Source organism: Parasteatoda tepidariorum, chromosome X1 (genome assembly GCF_043381705.1).
Source record: "Parasteatoda tepidariorum isolate YZ-2023 chromosome X1, CAS_Ptep_4.0, whole genome shotgun sequence".
NCBI classification, from domain to species: domain Eukaryota; kingdom Metazoa; phylum Arthropoda; class Arachnida; order Araneae; family Theridiidae; genus Parasteatoda; species Parasteatoda tepidariorum.
The window spans coordinates 19,562,714-19,582,361 of NC_092214.1; the positions used below are offsets into that span (position 1 = coordinate 19,562,714).

At 26.0% G+C, this 19,648-nt stretch overlaps 2 protein-coding genes across 6 annotated transcripts in view; one reads left to right on the plus strand and one right to left on the minus strand.

Moving 5' to 3' along the window:
* LOC107443976 (uncharacterized) overlaps positions 1 to 16,731 on the minus strand; it is a 166,173-nt gene extending 149,442 nt beyond the window's left edge. Inside the window, exon 1 of the mRNA XM_071187945.1 lies at positions 16,476 to 16,731. The gene's annotated coding sequence lies outside the window, so the exon portion shown is untranslated. The remainder of the gene's footprint in view (positions 1 to 16,475) is intronic.
* The window catches only part of LOC107453666 (synaptotagmin-1), a 90,075-nt gene that overhangs the window by 35,615 nt on the left and 34,812 nt on the right, over positions 1 to 19,648 (plus strand). For 2 of the 5 annotated variants that reach the window (XM_043040062.2, XM_016070565.4), the window contains exon 2: positions 18,394 to 18,487. The exons of the other annotated variants lie outside the window; for them this stretch is intronic. In XM_043040062.2, the coding sequence (XP_042895996.1) occupies positions 18,462 to 18,487 (26 nt within the window). In that variant the 5' untranslated portion in view covers positions 18,394 to 18,461. The remainder of the gene's footprint in view (positions 1 to 18,393; positions 18,488 to 19,648) is intronic. 5 annotated transcript variants of the gene reach the window in all.

Genomic DNA, 19,648 nt, shown 5'->3' on the forward strand with positions numbered 1-19,648 from the left:
TGTCATTGACAGATTAACAAACATTTTTCGCGAAAAATGTTTGGATCTTCATGGAAGTATAATAATCAGTAATAGAGAGATTTGAATTTTATTACTGAAAAATAAAGTAGCAACGAAATCGGATAAAACTTTAAACATTTTATTTCACTTGCAATTATCTAAAAATTCAAATTCTTAGCAGTAGCTAATTTACTCGACATAACTTTATAAATTATATTAGATTCAATGCGTATGAAAACTATGACCGTTCAGTGACACTTAGTCACCTTGTTTTCGTCTGGAGACATAACAACAAACAAAAACAACTATGCTTCGGCGACAGAACGAAAGCTCTTAAAATATGACATGTGTACTAAGATCAAAGACAGCAGCGGATAAAAACAAGTGAGGTGAAAGCCGATTATATGCCAACTGCACAGTTCTTATGTAGAAAGTAGACCAATCGTAGCTGGAAATGACAGAGTTTGATCTTAGAATAAATCTCCAAGGCGATCCCTAATTGAAGTTTCCAAGCTCATCTTACGTTTTCTTTTAATCCAGTCAGAAACAGATGTTAAGCAGCTCTCTTGCTTTAATAGATAAGAGCCGTTAAAGCAAAACAATATAAAACAGTATTATAATATCACACAATTAGAAATTTCAGACTACGTTGAATTTGAATGTCATTGAAAATTACTAGAATGTACAAAGATGAATCTTATTAATAACGTGATGCTGTGGTTCAACTTGAAATGGAAACGAATTCAATTTAACATCTTATTATAATTGCAAGGAAACTGCATCATATTACAATTCAAGGTACCTATACTCTGGTTTAATGTTGAGCCTATTTTTTCTGAAAAAGAATGTATTTTTGTTCTAATTTTTATGCTTGCGTTTTGATTACAATATGCACTGATACAGTGTTAGAAATTTCGTTGCAAAAATGGATAAATAGCAATTTATTTTATTGTTATTTTACCATATTGTAACATGAAAAAGATGATACTATACCATAAAAGAGATGTACCATAAGACTGCACCATAAAAAAGATGATATTCAAACAGTTAAGTGTGAGAAAAATATTTATTGATTGTTTTTTTAGTAATATGGTTAAACAACCAGAATTCTATCCGCCCACCCTGTAACGCCATTTTATTCCATGCAGCTGGGTACATACTGTAGCGTAGCTGAAAGGGCTATTCGGTCAATCTTATGTCTGGCTGAACAGAGGTTTGAATCCTATCGTTGATATTACAATATTTCTTTCATTCCTTCAATACTTAAAGAGCTTAGAGTACAGCACTCTTCAATTGGTGACTCTGAACTATACGAAGATATTATTCACGCCTAAATGGCTCAACATGCAAGAAGCCCAAATTTCCGTTTAAGTTTTCATTTGTATGGTAAAAAAAAACTTTGCTAGTCGTAAACCGTATAGTTTTGTATTCACGGTTTTATAACCATACCAGTTGTAAGCGGTTTCAAAACCGTCAAGGTAAAAAATGCTCCTAACCATAAACTTCATGATTAATCAGATGGACAGATTTCTGCTGGTTATTTCACATAATTTCAGAATGAAAATTTAAAAACAGTATAGTAATATCAAACAAATTCGTTGCCTCTGAACCATATTCCATTGCAAATTAAATCTTAAGCTTCTTTGCGTAATAGTATGATTCATATTAAGAATATTTAATACTTTTAAAGGTTACAGCAAACATTCGCGATATCATTGATCAATATTTATTTTCGAATCCATTTTTCTGACTCTTTTTTTTAAAATTATGAACGATTTTCAAAACTTTAATTTTAAAGCCAACTCTTTAACATTAAAAAATATTACAGGAGAAAGAAAAATAACTCTCCTCCAGGGCTTCGAAATTAAGTAATTGTTTGAAGTTTCTCTGATAAACTTGAAGATTTATAGCAGTTGTAAATTATTTCCTACTTAAATGAAAAATTTAGTTTTTCTGTATACTTGAAAATTATTTCAAATTGAATTTGAGCTAATTAGTTAATTTTAATCCAAGAATTGAGATGTAAGCTTGAAAAAAATTAGAACGATAAATATATTTTAATGTTAAATCATAAAAAACAGTAACCGAAGTGTAGTTTATATGTATATATATTTACCGTCATAAAAGATCTTACATCATTTAAAAATTTGATATATAAAATTATGAATTTTTTCAAAAGAGAATGGTAACTAAAAATTAATCTCAAAACGAAATAAACTTTAACTGATTTGAAAATTTTAAAATGAACTTAATTCAATAAATTTATTTAAGAAAAAAGTACTTACTAAATTTTAAAATTGAGCTCAATTTCTTTGAAGGAAATAATCATGTTTAAAAATAATATTTAATCACTAATTATAATAGCAGCAGATTTATTGACTAGTCTTAAGTTTTTCAAATTCTGAACAATAAAATAGCCAATTCAGTAAAAAAGAGTTCAACTGCACCATTTCAGTTTTAATTTGTAAAGTTCAATTTTTTTTCCTCCATTTCATTTTTAAAAAGCACTATTGGTAATCAAAAATATGTTTCGACTTTTTATACTTTCAAAAAACATAAAAATATACTTCTTTCGTCAGACATGTTAACCAACTTTTATTTTTCTGAACAATAGTCAAATTCCGCTTCAGAGATATAATAAATTAAGACGCATCAATTTAGGAAACCTTTAAAAAAAGTCACGCATTTGCAACATTTTATATTAAAAGAATTTTTCGATTCTTTACATTCCTTATATTTCATAAGTATGTAATTTCACACGGAGAAAAATAAGTCTTCAGTAAAAAAAAATACTTAACTTTTTTTGGAGGGAGGGTTTCACAAAAGCACTATCGACAGATAATAAATGTAATAAAATGAGACTAAATCTAGACATTTAATGTAGAGACTGCGTGAGGTTTTGATGTCTGGAATTCAAAGCAAATTTTTTTGTGCTCTTAAGGGAAATAACTATTTTTACCATTCTAATTATTTTTTTTTTTTATTGTTTGAAATTTTATAATGCTTCTATAGTGCTTTTGAAATAATTTTAAGCTTGTAAAAGAGTTATGAGAAGTATTATAATATTTCTAAGCTGCAAAAGTTAAATTTTTAATTATTTTGCTTAAAAAATTTTATTTTTGATTTGAATAATAATTTGATAATAGGATATCAATTATATCTCTTCCATTTAGAAAATATAAATTAACTTTTTTATTTATTATCTACGAATTTATCATGCACATTGCTCCCCACAGTAAGATGTAACGGAAATTAAAATCAAGTTTGATAAATAATTTTTAGAACAGATACTATTATTCTGTAATTCCATTGAACCAACTGAAATTTCCTCACCTAGAAAATGCTTAGAAATGCTGTGTAGTAGGTAATACCATAATCATTAGAAGCACTTTTTTTATTTTTTAAGTTCAAATTTTGAAAAATAAGGCTAATGCTAACTTTTTCTTCAAACGCATAATTGTTTCATAAGATAACATCCATTATGTCTTATTTTGAGAGCATGAAATTGTGGCTGTCAACTAGCATGGTAGTACCACAAGCGTTAATTAACTTTATTATTTAATTAAGTTATTATTTTATTATAATTTTATTATAATTCGCTTATAAACATTCATGGATGGGCTAAAGTAAATTTTATTAAATTAATACAATAAAATTCTTTTTATTGTTCCTTATTTTTAAAACAATTCATGTTTAAAGAAAGCAAAAATCAAAGTTTCTTTGACACAGAAAGACCTTTTTTTTTACAAAACAATTACAATTTTAAAGTGTTTCGCTATTATAATTTATGTGTGCATTGCAATAGAAAATTTAACCAAAAATATCTATTAAACAATTGTCTGCAATAAAACCAAAATACCCTATTTATAATATAGTAGAGACTAATTAAATTACGTCTGCCTTAGAATTGCGTTTGCTCATTTGTCAAATGTCAGTTTCTAGAATCTGTAATATTATTCTCCACCGGTTAAGGATTTGTAATTAAATGACATACTGTTTTGATGTTAGAGTAGCTCATATGTAATAGCATCGAATATATAAAATTTAAAAGCGAGAATGATTGTAACAAATATATCCAAGTATAATGATGATTGTAAGAAACTATATATTCTCAGCTAACTCTTCTCTGGAAAGAGTGCAATGCCCGTCTCAATTTAATTTTATAAATAAATCCTTTTAGAAGCATGCAATTTTACTTAGATATATCATATTGTTACTTTGTGATAGAATGAAAGAAATTATTCAATTAATTATAATTCCAGAGCATTTTAATTTTGACTTTTAAAAAAAAATTAAAAAAAGTTTTTATACTTAATTTTGAATTATTGATAAATATAAAACATAATGAAACATCTTTACTAAATCCAGGTAAAGTAAATAATGGAAAAATTACTAATATTATCTATAGATAAAAACAAAATGGGTTGCTGTCAAAAATACGTGAAGTCTTACCAAATACTGCTTGTTAATTGCTAACTAAAACTAAATTGTGATTTTTGCGTGAGATTCAGGGGATTTTCCCAGCGTCTAGATACATTTTTTGTGTATTAAACTAAGTATTTATGCATCAAATCCATATTGTTTCAGCACTATGTGAGGTTCAGAAGCTTACTAAACTCAGTGCCAGCTTACGAAATTTTCAAAAATTCAGTTCACTGTTGAACCATAACACCAGTACCTGTACTGGCGGTAAGGCTAAGCATCACAAATGCAATGATACACAGTTAGAATTTTCATTCTAAAATTACGGTAAAATACCCGGCAGAAATCTGTCTATCCAATTAACCGTAAAGTTTACGATGAAGAGCATTTTTTACCTTTACAGTTTTGAAACCATTTACAACAGTATGGTTAAAAACCATGAATAGAAAACTAAACGGTTTTTTAACCATTTGCCACTACCATGATCTTAAAACCGTAAAAACGAAATTTAACTAGATATAAGAGATAGTTTTGCAGCTTTATGGTGCTGTCATCTAAGCGTGAATAAGAGTATCATATTCTAATAGCCCGTGGTCACAAATTAGGAAGTGCGAGACATTGGAAACTCTTCGTGTGTCAAAATGAGTAGACAGTAGAGGGAATAATGTAATGTAAACGCTGAGACTCGAGCCTCCATTCTGTCGGTCATGAGTTTGACAGATTAACTCCCTCGGCTATAATATGTACCCATCTGCAAGGAACTAAGTGGTTTTACTAGGTGGGCCTATTTGGTGTGGTAAAATTCTGGTTGTTTAACCTTATTACTTGAAAGCAGTTAATAAACGGTTTTTCTCACACTTAACAGTATGAATACCATCTTATTTATGGTTATTAGACTGTTTTGTTTGAATATGATAAAATAACAATTAATAATTTTCCGAGTAATTTCTAACAGTGTTACCTACTTACATCACAGTTTTTCTAACCTTATGTTTACAAAAAATTTTAACAATATTATGATTCAACATGTTTCAGAACTGCAAATAATGTAAAAACAGTTCAAAATAAATGTATATATCTTGCAATTAAGAATTCAAGGAATATTCGCATTACCTGAAAAACTGATTGTCTGCTTCATCAGGTTCTTTTCTATATTTCCTTATTTAATAAAGAATATAGTAACATATGCACTGTTAGAAACTTTTGAAAGTGTTAAATCATATTTTTGCTCAAATTTGAGGCATATCATATTACTTCTCAAACATAATTACATATTGCTATATTGGTAACTGCGACACAACTTTATTAAAATGAATTTAAGCACGAAGGAATAATTAATACATTTTGTAAATATAGATTGTCAGAAGACTGTGCATAATAAGTGAGAATTAGCTAAAAAATAATTTAAATGACAATCTCTTATTAAGTAAGTAAACTATAGGATTTTTCGTAAATAATGATTACATTCTTAAAAAGTTTGGAGAGTGATAAAGAATCTGTACAGATTATTGCATTTCTTAAACTTGATTTAACAATATTATGGTTTAGCTTGTATCACTATTTCAATTTATCACTTTATTAAGATTTCAGCAAATTTGAATCATTTTACCAAGGTATGGATATCATGGTTCAACCGATTTTTCTACGAAAATATTTTTTCCTGCTTAATGAAGATTATAGTGCTCTACATTAAAAAATTTTAACTCTCTTGCAACAAACAATTTGCTGATTCTTTTACGACTTCTTCTTTACAATCATTCGAAAATAAAGTTCAACAAAAAAGGAGAATAAAGCATGATATAATTTCATTTTTACTTAATCGGAATTAGTTAAAAGATTATTTGATCCTTATAAAGTGGATATCAATTTTAAATTAATTATGTATATATAGGGATTTAAAAATATTTATCTCAATGATTTGAATTAGTTTAAAATTGTTTAACTTAAATTTATAACACCTTGTGTATTTGTAGAAACCAATATAACATTATTTACAATCTAATCATTAATAGCAAAAATGTGTGTCATCAGTGCTCTTAAGATCTCAGAAAACTTTCCAGAGATATTGATTTTTTTCCTTTTAATGATCTAAAAAAAAAGATACCCACAAACTATGTTTCTTATCCAATGACAAGTAATGCCTTAAAGGTTTTTCTTAGATATTAAGAAAAATGTGGTTTTGCTGTATTAACTATGTTGACCATTTTAAATTTTATTTCTTTTTCTTAATTTTACTTCTATCACTTTCAGTTTTATTTATATTTGTTACAATCATTTAAACTAAATTACAGCATTACCTTTTTAAATAAATACCAAACCGTAACTTCAAAAACAAGCAGTTATTTTAAAACAAGAAAAAAAGCTTAAAATTCAATTAAAGGAATAATATTAAATTATGAGAAAATTTAGAAAATTAAAAGTAGGCATAATGATTATAGTTTTTAGTTTTTAAAGTAAAAAGTTATTGCTATAAAAATTGGAAATTGTAAGTATTCGTTACAGAAATTAGAAATTAAAAAAATTGTCTACTTTAAAGTTATTTTTACCAAACATCTTTATTTTTACCATTTATTATTTATTTCATTAAAAATGGATAGTAATTCTTTCATTTCTATACTGAACAAGAACATGCATTTAAATATTTAAAAATATCTTCGATAAATTCAAAAGCATAAATTAATGTTCTTCTCTTTAATTCCTTTAAAAATTAGAAGGTAATCGTGTTTGTTTGGAGTTTAGACTTGAAAAGCTAATGAGAATTACAAATGCTTGAATTTTTAATTTCAAACACCGAACTTTCAACTACTTAAAAAACCAAAAAACTACTAAGACTTGCGTCTTTTTATATCTTTTAACTTATATTAGCTTCTTTTTATTTTTTAGCATTATATTCATATATCATGATTTTCTTGCACTTATGTTTGCATCTCTTTATTTTTGTTCATGTTTTTTTATTCCCTTTTACTTTCTTTTAAATGCAAATACAAACTATCCTAAAATATACCAATTAAGATATAATTTAGTTTTTTCTTTGAATTAAGTTTACTGAAGGGAGAAATTTCGGGAGGCATGTTATATTTTGTAATAATAATAGCACATACAATGGTGCCATGTGTCCATTTCAACAATGGAATTTATAAGCTACAAATTTAGAGGCAACATAAAATATCCAGTGGTACAGTAAAGACTACTTTTCTGCCGACCATACAATGCCTGTGTAGGCTTGGTTAAACTTAGAATTGGTTAATTGAAGATTGAATAAAACTATTGAGGTACAATTGAGGCGTAAATAGCACTTTATAGGCATTGTTATAAGAAGATAATAGATGTAAGGAAACTGGTGGTGATTTCAAATTAGATTATGTGAAAGCTACCATTTCCTTGTATTAAAGTTAATACAAAAGATTTTTTCCATATAATTTATTCTGAAAATATTCTGAAAATACTTAAATATCTTTCTCAAAAGTTTCCTGATTTTTATTATAGAGTACTCCAAAACAAACTTCTGTTAATAACTTTCAAAAATTATTTTTAATTACTAATATATATATATATTTATTTATATGGTGATCAGTGTATACTGCAGATATATACTTGGTGATCATCAACTCTTAACTAATATCGCGGGTGAATCAAGATAAAATATATGCCATTAAAAAGCTACATCACCATTGTGTATAAAATATATAGAATGCTCTATAGTCGCCGCCCTTAATTAGTATTTTAAGAATCTCTTTAGTAAATGAAATAAAAAAGGTATTCATATTGGATGTCGTTAAGTAATATTTAAGCAAGGAAAATAAAAAACGTTAGCAAAATTTAACAAATCACTATTGATGAATTCACGATCAAAGCCAGTTCGATTGCCTGATGTAACTTAAAAGTTTTTTTAAAAAAAGTAGCCTTTAATATTCTTACATATTCTTTTATCATTCAAACAAATTTCTGTATTTTAAGCCTGACTTCCTCCATAAAAAGTAGCCAGATTTTGAAGGAAAAAAATTTCCTTCCTAAATAGTACTATGCAATTCTTTATATACTACTTTATTTTGAATGTTTTAATTTTGAAGTACAAAGGGCGCTAAATAATAAACACAGTTCGCAAAAATATTTAAATCAAAGCTATTTTAGCATTTTCATTACAAAAAAATATATATCTTTCTTCATTTCTATATCTATCTTTCTTCAACTTTTAAAAATTAAAAAATATATATACATTATTTATTTAGCTCTGTGTTGGAGGTAACATTTCTAAGCTAAGAAATTAATATATTTCACTCCTTCTGTCTTATGTTTGTTTAAATCTTAATATTTATCTTTTCTTCGAATGTCTTAAAACCCAAAGAAGTTGGCATTATTAGATCCAGTATTTAGAGTCATTTTGAAAAAGGATCATGAGAAAGAAATTAAATTTTAGGAAACATCTTGTTTAAATCCTAATATTTATCTTTACTTCAATCTAAATTCGACTTTCTTTTGACGTAAGAAAGAGGGCATTATTGGATCCAGAATTTGGAGTCCTTTTGAAAAGGGATCATGAGAATGAAATTAAAGTTTAAGAAACATCTTATTTACTTAATAGAAATATTTTTTCTCTTCTTCTTATATTAAGTTTCAAAGTTTTAAACCAAAAATATAAAAAGTAGTGTTAGTACAGTTAAGGTAAAGACCAATGAATATCGGCAAACAAAAACTGTTCATAAACTTTAGTGAGGCAACTTTATATAATCAAAAAATATCTTTTATTTCTAATTTATTTATTTCAAATGCTAATTTTATATTTCTATAACAGTTTTTTCATAATTTGTAGACCAATTTAATAAATCTCATTTTAGAATTTTAAGATTGTCAAAAGATGTCATCTGTAAGAATTCGAAATGAAACTCCTGAATTTGACATATTCTAATATTAGCTTGCTTATCGAAGCCATTAGAATTAGAAATATTTAAAGGACATATAAAGCATTTAAATGATTAAAACTTATAAGTCTCTCTGAATATTGCAAGTTAAGAAAAAAAGAGAAATACCTTGTTTTGTTGTCAGAGATTGTTGCATTTTCCTCAGCATGTTGTACTTAACTTATTTAAGAGTTAAAATAGCAAATTTTCATTTGTAACAAGAAAAAATTTAAAAAATGCTACGTTCTTTTATTTTGACAGTATAATCTCGAACCATATCTATGTATTTCAAAGAGATTTCAGTAAAATAATCCTTTTAATAACATTATGAAAAAAGCTATAATTCAAAGCTATAATTCAAAAGCTATAGTTCAAAAATTCAAGCAAACTTATTTTAATTTAGAAATTTTCTGTTACGTAATATACTTAAAATATATATATATATATATATATAAAGTATNTATTTAATTTTTACTCGAAACTTTTTGGAGAAAACACTTGTTGTTAGAGAAGGAAAAGTAATCTAAATTCCATCTAAACTGACATTTTATTTAGATTTCTATGTCTTTAAATGCATTTTTTAATGAATGCAATATATAATATATATTTGTGTATATATATATTATATAATATATATATAAATAAATATATATTATATATTGCATTCATTAAAAAATGCATTTAAAGACATAGAAATCTAAATAAAATGTCAGTTTAGATGGAATTTAGATTACTTTTCCTTCTCTAACAACAAGTGTTTTCTCCAAAAAGTTTCGAGTAAAAATTAAATATAAGTCTAGATACTCGTTTAACAAATTGAAACTTTGCGGAGAAGAAATAATGAGATAGAAAAAGTACTGAAGGCGCTTGAGATTTACATTCGTGTGTTTTCAATTTCTACATTTCATTTATTTAATTGTACATCCAATTTGCCAACAGGCAAATGGAAATTTTAAATTACTTTCGATTGCAAACGAGATGAATAGAAGAATAAAGAAAACGTTGTATATTTGTTTAAACGCTTAGAATTCAGTAAGCATTGAATGGAACGAAGTTCTATTTAAAACGTGTTGCGAATTTTACACTTAAACCATTTTATTTATTATTTAAATCTAAATCATTGCATTTTGTTTATTGGACAGTTTTCAGATATATTTGATATTTAAATTGCAGTAGCTTTAAACTTTAAAACATAAAATAATAACGGATATACTGTTAATAACTATACAAAAAAGCACAAATGACTCATATAAAAAATTTAAAGTATTGTGAAGTTTTGTACTATCCTTTCTCACATATTCATTCTATTAACTTTTCTTAAACCTATTACTTAAAGCTTTATATACACATTTTGTACTTGCAAGATTGCACTATTATATTCAATTTTAAATATCAAGTAACATTTAAATATCAAGTAAAGTTTGCGACTACCAATGTTGAACTCCGTAGCCTTGTAATTTTGAACCCAATCCGGAAGACAAGAGAACTCCAGGATCTAGTAATGGGATCAATTTTGCCTTCACGGAGGACTTTTTGATGAAACTAACCCGTATTTGCGTTACATGGAGAGAAAAACCGCGAAAACCTCCCATGGTTAGTCTGGCGTCAAGGGAACTCAAACACATGATTAGTCTACCACTGAGAATATTTTACGTCAGCACTGTGACTGATGGAAACCAGGTGCGGAATTCGAAACGGCCAGCCATCGTTGGGATTCGAACCCGGTTTACCTTATTGGAAAGCGAATCTCCTAAGCCACCACTGCTTGAACAAAAGCTATTGTAAAAAGATTTTTAAGAAAAAACCGAGTGTCGTAATGCGAATTAAGTACCTTATAAATTAGACCACTGTCTCGTTGGGAACAGAGAGTACATATTACAAAAACTATGTCTAAATTTCCAAAAGCTTTTTTGTTTACAATTGTTTTGAACTTGGCAAGATTTAATTTATAAATATACAGAATAAAAACACGCAATAACAAAATATAAAATCATCACATAATTTAATCATTTTTAAATAAATGATAATTTTTCAATATTGACTGTTTTTCAATACAATTGCTTTGATAGCATGATTTAATTGATAAATATACCGAAGAAAAACATGCGATAACACAATATAAAATCATCACATACTTTAAATATCTTCTTTGTTACTGATTACTTTTCAAAAAGGTAAAGGATTCCATTTTAATTAACTAATTATAATAACATTACCATGGTACTTTTGCCTCATTAATTACCTCATTATTTTCAAGCAATTTTATAGTTTTGTTATATTTTAGCATCTGTAAATATAACAGAATTTAGGAAATTATGTAAAATGCAATGAAAGATAATTGCTCCTTTCCTAGCTGAAGATGAGAAAAAAAAATTTCCAAGAGAAAGATGAAATTTCAAGTAATTTAATAAAAAAGCAACCTAATGTAAAGATAATTTAATATAAATGTATAAAGGTTGATAAACAATAAAAAATGATCACTTACGTAATTTTAAGATGTTTATGAAATTATGAATAACTATTTTTAAAAAAAAATTTATCTAAAAATCCATATTAATTTATAATGAAGTAAAAATAAGTATTAATTAGTTTGAAGGATGAAATTAAAATTTAATACCATAATATTGCACAATTTTTTTCAATATTTCTGAAAAGAGTTTCGCAGCAAAAATACTTTTAAAATACAAAGTAACTCGTTAATCATTTTTGAAAAATAATTAATACACGCTGATAATTATCACAAACTTTACTCAAGATCTTTAATTTTACTCGTCATTTTAAATACCCTTTGCTGGTTGAAATTTACTAATTTATCTTGTCTCTAGTTCTCCTTAACTATATTTTTATACTTATTGCTGACCATTTGAGTAATCATTGTGTGATTATCTTCCATTATCAAATTAGGAAATCTCAGCAAATGAATATCTTTCATAGAATTTGAGGTTTTATGCGAACCCTTTACTTAGATGTACTTTTGTGTTTTAATTACAAGAGTCACGCCACTGTTGCAAAATATCTTTTGAGGCAAAGATTTGTCTAGACTAATTGTTTTGGGTAAGAGTTGCTAAGAGGCTTCTTTCAGCATTTAAGGTTTTCTAACAAAGCACCTCCATCGATATGTTACAATTTAATTACCGAAAATGTGAAAATAACAAAAGTAAAAATTATTTCTATCAAGTAGTACTTTTTTAAGATTACTCCATGAATATTTAATATGCCCAGACGATAAAAATATTTTTACAATTACAACATAAAATTACAAACTCGTATAATGAAAAATTGTTCCTCAAAATTTTGTTTTTAAATGTGATTAAATAAATACGAATAAACAGAAGTCTTCTTATGTAGCAAGTCAGAAGAAAATAAGCTTTAACTTAAAAGTAACTATTTCTTATTATTAACTAACTTAACAATAATAAAATTCAGTTTCATGAATTACTCTTATATTTCAATTAATATAGAAGCTGATGTTAACAATTTATATTTAGTTTGCAATGACTCTCTTAAATTTAATGATAGAAGTACCCAAGAGCCTTAAATAAATAATCGCAAGAAACTAAAGAACTTAGATATTACCTGAATGGAAACTTCATTCGCTCCGAAAATGAACAAATATGAAATAAAAATCGACATGATTCAAACGCTTGAAATCTAGGTGCCTATTTTCCAGACTTTCCAGACGTGAAAGTAAAAGAACAAAAATGATTTGAAATAGAAAACGTAAAGTTGCCAACTAATAAAGGAAAAATGAAAGTGATAAACATAACTAGAAAAATCGCTGAAGCCAAGAAAAAAATCAGATGAAAAACGGAATCGGAAAAATCACACTGGCCGAGAGTCAAATTAGAGTAAAATGGAGGAGTTATGGAGAGATGGGGAAGAACTAAAATCGTTAAAAAAAAAAGGAATCAGCATTCAAATGAATAAAACAAGATTCCAGGGCATCAAGATAAGCTGATGTAACAGGGGAGGAAATAATTTAAGCATTACAAAATTGAATTTATGCCCAAGATTTTAACAATGTTGAACGAAGATTTCTCGAAATTTTATAACGAAGATTTCTCGTTAAGAAGAGATGCAAAAGATTTCTCTAATTTTTGATAACGGAGAAATTTTTGAATTCTTGATTTAATATCAATTTAATGTCATATTCTCTATCCGGTTTTCTTTAAACTCACTCGAGTGCTTCTATGTACCCCTACAACTCTGCTACGTAGGGAAGGGTAAGAAGACGATAATACGATTCAGTTTATGTGTTAAAGTCATGTGTTTTTATATCTTAAATGTTATTTTCAAAGGAGAAGACAGGCATAGATGTACGTATTTAAAGCTATACGTTTTATTATAAACATTCGATTAAGAAATAAAAATATAATTTTGATAAAACCTGTATATTTCGGAACAAAACTAACTTACATTTTGAAATCACCACACCCGAATTAGAACATGAATAAATATAACAAAAAATTTCTTCCCTAGTGTTCTAACGTTTAGTGAAACATGTTTATTAGAACTTGCCTATCTAAAGAAGTGCAGATTTGCTTTTCAGTTAATTTAAATCATTAAATATGAATGGTCTAGTAGTTATCTTTTTAAAGCTTATTTTGACTAAACATTTGCCTGCCGCTTGGGTTTAATCAAATCCTAAGACTAGAACTCACCTCCTACGCAATTTTCTGTAGCAGGCAAGACTTTGATTTAGATTTTGTTCTTCCTAATCCTGCTTTTTCTAGTTCATCGCTCCGAAAATAATCTGTCCATTTAATCCTTTTCCGGATTGGTTGATTTTTCCCTGGCCTACATATTCTCCATATATATATTTATCTGTGGTTTTCCTTCATTTACTCTTTTGGCAGTGATAGTACCGTCCATAGTACCGAAACAGCTGCATCCTTCTAGCATTTTTATCCTTTTAGAAATTTCACCAGCAAAAAGTATATATTTATAACTCTGCTTTCGTGAGTGATTTAATCAATCATTAGTTTAAAATCTATTAAATGACTTTTAAAATTAAATCTGTCATTTAGATTTTATTAAAATTTACTTTGAGGTAAGTAGTAACATTGTTGTTAAATTGGTGAATTATAAAAATTCTAGCAAAGAAACTTTCTAAAAAAACTTTTTACAAATGCTACATTTTAAATATATTCTTCATAAAATTAGAATTTTTCATTTCTTCTTTTTAACATACCTTACATATTTTATTAATTCTTCTACATTAAATATTGAGTTAAAATACCATCAATTTTACTTAAAATCTAACATAACAATTACTTTAAAAAGCTTCTTTTTTCATTTAATATTCTTATACTCCCCTAATAATTCTTACAAAGATAAATAATTTCCCACTGACAAAACAAGCTTTCAAACTTATTATTTTTCTGAATTACTTCAAAAGCACGAGCAGTATTTTTTTATCATCATTCATTGATAGCTTAATGTAAAAATAATATAATATAAAAATAGCTTAATGTCAGTAAATTTGCTATTTTCCATGAAGTGGTACCGTTTTAGTATTGTTAATGTAATTCCGAAAAAAAAACACTAAACCTGGTACATCATCACTAAGCATTAATTAACCATATCCCGTGGTAAATGCTTTTAGTGCAGTTTGATTTATATTTACCGATTACAATAATATAGTTTCCTGCCTTAATGCAAAACAGTAATTTTTTGATATTTTTCCAAATACCAAAGTAAAGAAACTGTAAGCACCTGGAGATTTCATTATTTTTCTAGCTAGCTTTTAACATAATTTAAACTGTTTACATACTATTTTTTATGGAAATGTACTGTACACTTTTCGTTGTACATTTATAATCCAAAATTTAAAATGAATGCAAATATCGCGTAATCGGCAAAATCAAAAAACTTTAATAAAATAATTAAAACTTTAGGCAAAATAAACAAGTATAGAAATATTTTGAATGTCAGAATAAAATTCTCAAATTTATGATTGAGTTTGGTATACTAAATACTTTTCAATCTCAAAAATGCTCTTATTATTAATAATCGACTTTGGTCAAGCTTTTAAAATAAAAAAATAATAATATTTTTAATCAATGAAAAATACTCAAAGGAAATTATTTAATCGTCTTAGAATTGTTGAGAGCTAAAAAATGCCGGTGTAATTTACCATAATTATGAAGTATTTAATAATTTAAGGATTAAAAAATACAATAAATAATCTTTATTTACATTTAACCAGATGTAATTTAACTTTATTTAATTCACTCCAAATATTTATGTTTTTCGAATTCACCGGATGTAAGATATATATGCTTTCTTCCGCTTACAAGTAGTTTCCTTTCTTGCTACGTTATATTTATTATAATTATTATAGCAATAATCAACCATCAAACATGTTTAAAAAATTATAAATTCTTGAAACTTCTCAAAATTATGAATATTTTAAGCAGTTAAATTTATAAATTCTGATAATAAATTGAGTAACGAGTAATTAATCAACGAGTAATTAATACCAACGAGTAATTAATGCCTAAGAAAAAAATCAGTCAAGAAGAAGTAGAGATAAAAGTTTAAATTAAGTAAGAAATTCTCTTCAAAAAGTCGGAAAGAATATGCATGTAAGTTTTAAGATAGCATAAAAAATTCAAAAGCTTAACAATTACAAAAATAAAGCAATCTATTTTTATTCATATTTCTGTTGTAATATATAAAAAATTTTTTTCTAGAAGATAATTTTCTCTTTTTATTATCAGAGCTGAATCAAAATTTTTAGAAAAAACGATTTTTTGGATAATAACAGTAATTTAAATCGTATTGCAAACATTCATCAACTTAAATTTTACATTACATTTCAATACGTAGGATCAGCGTAGATACACAGCTATTACCTTTGCTTCATAATGCTCCTATTTAATTACTTTATTACTTTTTGTTAATTTTCCTAGATTTTCATGAAATAAATGAAACTTATTAAAAAGGTTCATTAAATTAAGAAAATACAATTTTACAAATAGCTAAATCACATAGAAATATCTAAAGAATACTTGAATTACTTGTAGCAATTTTAAAATTTATGATGATTCATAATAATAATAAACTTAACATCCAATTATCTCTAAAAACTTATAAAATTTAAATAGTACGTCGAAATAAGAATTTTTAATAATTTAAAATAATATATATTACCTGATATCGTAGATAATTACAATAAGTCTTGGCGAAATTTCTCAGTAAAACATAAATATAATACAGAACATTTATTCAACGAAATAAAATTAAATAATTCCATTTTTATTTGCCCTTTAGGGAACATTTGTTTGAAAGGATATATCAAGCTGAATGTCCTTGAATAACGAAGAGAAAAAAGGTTGTTAATGACAGGCCTTACAATGATGCATAGTTATAAACGGTTAGACTTCACACAAGAACAAAAAAGTGAAGTTCTGAATAAAATAACAATTTTACATGCATACTTTTTAGAACAACATTTCAAAGAAAGATTATTGTTGGAAATACAAAAGCTACGCAACTTAAATTATGTTTGAAAATGTAATTTAACTGCATCCTCTTTGATACGCCTACTCGTTTTCAACTCATGGAATTTTCAACAAGATTCATTTTAATGAAAATAAACTTAAAAACAACTGTGGCACTTAAAAGAATTGTTTTATAACTCCTGTTTTAAAGCTAGTTGTGTCAGAAAAGAAAATTACAAAACTAAATATAAAAAGAAAATTTACAAAACTACCCAATAAATATAGGATTTTGTATGTACGGGCTTTTATGATGCATTTAGTCTCATTTCATTATAAAACTAATCTTAAACCATATAGAATTCTGGACAAAAAAAACATTACAACTGTTATTATTATTAAAATAAAACTATTATAATAATATATCACTTTAAAGTTTTAATTCGATTATACTATTGTTTTCCTATTGTCTTCTTTATATGGTCCTTTTTTAATGTAATTTAGACGCAAATGTAAATTAAATAGTAATCCTCTACATAAAAACTACGCTTTGATATGAATTTGGTGCATTTTCCTTCTATTCTCAGTGAAAATAATTCTTATCATAATGCAGCTGACAAAATATAATAATAATATAACTTTGAAGATCTAATATGACAACACAATGATAAAAACGGTGACTTATTTTCACGTAAGCACATCATTTCGATGCAAAATTAAAATAATAATTTTACATATTTAAATGAAGATCTTGAGATTCAAAATTTGAGATCAACATGTTTAGAAAAGATTTTTTATAGAGACGTACGAGTAGCGCTATTATTTCTTGCATTTTTATTTCCCTTTCTTAAAAGCACTTAGTAATAAATTTATGAAAATAACTATATCATGCAATACAGCACTTAAAAAAATCAAATAAGATCTTTCATCTTTCATTTTGAAAGATTGTATTATAAATGTAATTGTGAATTATTGTTTATTATAAATTTGAATCAGATTTTTTTTTTTTTTTTTTTTTTTTTTTTTTTTTTTTTTTTTTTTTTTTTTTTTTTTNTTTTTTTTTTTTTTTGGTTTTTTTAACAAAATACTGTTTTCTTGTAAAACTTGCAATCATTTAAAAACATTATTGTACTTCCAAAAAATCAAATTTAATGCTTTTCATTTTATTATTTAATTGAAAATCTGAAATTTATTAAATTTATCAAGTTTAAGAATACAAAAATTCAAGTTAATTTTATTTCCTTTAGGTAAAACCGTTACAGATGAGTAAATAAGAAACGCTATAGTTAGTTAGAAACACTATAGTTAGTGTCAGTTAAGGTGATGGAAATTTTAATAATTATATTAAGTGCTTATTTATTTGAACAAATTGTCCCAATTGGTTGAGGAAGAAACATCGGAACACCCAGCATTTAAATTTATGTTCTAAAAATATTAACACTATTTTATACTGATTATTTAATTTATTGATTATTCAATTTACTGATTATTTGATTTATTGATTATTTAATTTTTAGCAAACTTCTTAATGATATAAAACCATGGCAATAATTTGAAGTTTACCCTAAAATTATGTATATATATTACTCTTTTTAAATTGTTTAAATAGATTTTTCATTGTTTAAAAACAGGTTAAACTTGTGTACGTTGTTTTCTTAAGGAAATAATACTGGATGCAAAAAATATCTTGAAATCTCATATGGAAAAAAGATTATTTTGTCAACAGTAAGTTTCCAGCAAATTTTATCTCATTTAATGAATCTCATTTGTATTGTAACCTGTTTAGTTCTTTTTTATACTGTCTCAAGTGGAGCTGAAAATTTAAATTTTCAGTTAGTTGTCAGCGGCCGGTAGACTCTGATGACTTATTAGCCAATTTTTCCTCAAACCTAATGACTCGGTGAACCAATATCGATCGGTCCTTTTCATTTAATATTCAATTTTCTCAAATTCTTTTTTCCTTGAATTATATTATTTATATTTTTTAAAAAAATTAGATTAGAAATAATCTACGACTATAAAAAGTTAATTCAGCAGTAAAAATATTATAAATATATGACAACATTTAGTTGAATATACTGATATATTGAAGAACTTTATGTAAAAGTATTTGTGGAGGCAAAATGCATTAAATGTACGTATTACAACTTTGAAATACGAGAATTGTTAAAAAAAAACTCTCCTTCCACGCGAATCTTTCCAACACAAATTGATAGATTCAAATTTTAAATTTTCAAAATTTTGAATGGAGACATAAAACATGTTAATGAAAATTCTGTTTTCCATAGTCTCTTTCTACATTAATGTACTTTTATCATTAAGCGATTTTAAAAGCAATGGTAAAAAAATGACCGATTGCTTATTTAGTTTTTGTCGTCACTTTTTTTTTCTTTTTTTTTTTTTTTTTTTGACTTGCCAAGTGGCGAATTGCGAGTACTTATTTTCAGGTCTAGTCTCAAGAATAACAAAATTGAAAAAAAGTTTTGATTTCAACAATATACAGAGTTACACAAAGTTAGTTAATGTATAAATCTTTTAAAATACTAAGATAAACAAAATTATTGTATTTTCGAAAACTTTAACAGCATGTCAATAGAAAAATTTTATTGATCTACATTAAACAATCTTATTTCTGTTCTAACCTGTCTTAAATATTTTTCAATACTGTCTCAAGATTGCTTGGAAAATTGGAATATAGTTGGTACAACAATTACAGAGTTGTACAACAATATATATGGCAATAAACAGAGTTATGAGGCAATATATAAAGCATTTAAAATGTTGACATATGCCAAATTATTCTTTTTAGAAGACGTTAAAAGTAACTAAATAATATTAATAACAATGTAGTAAATTTTAGATTATTATATAAAATTATATATATAT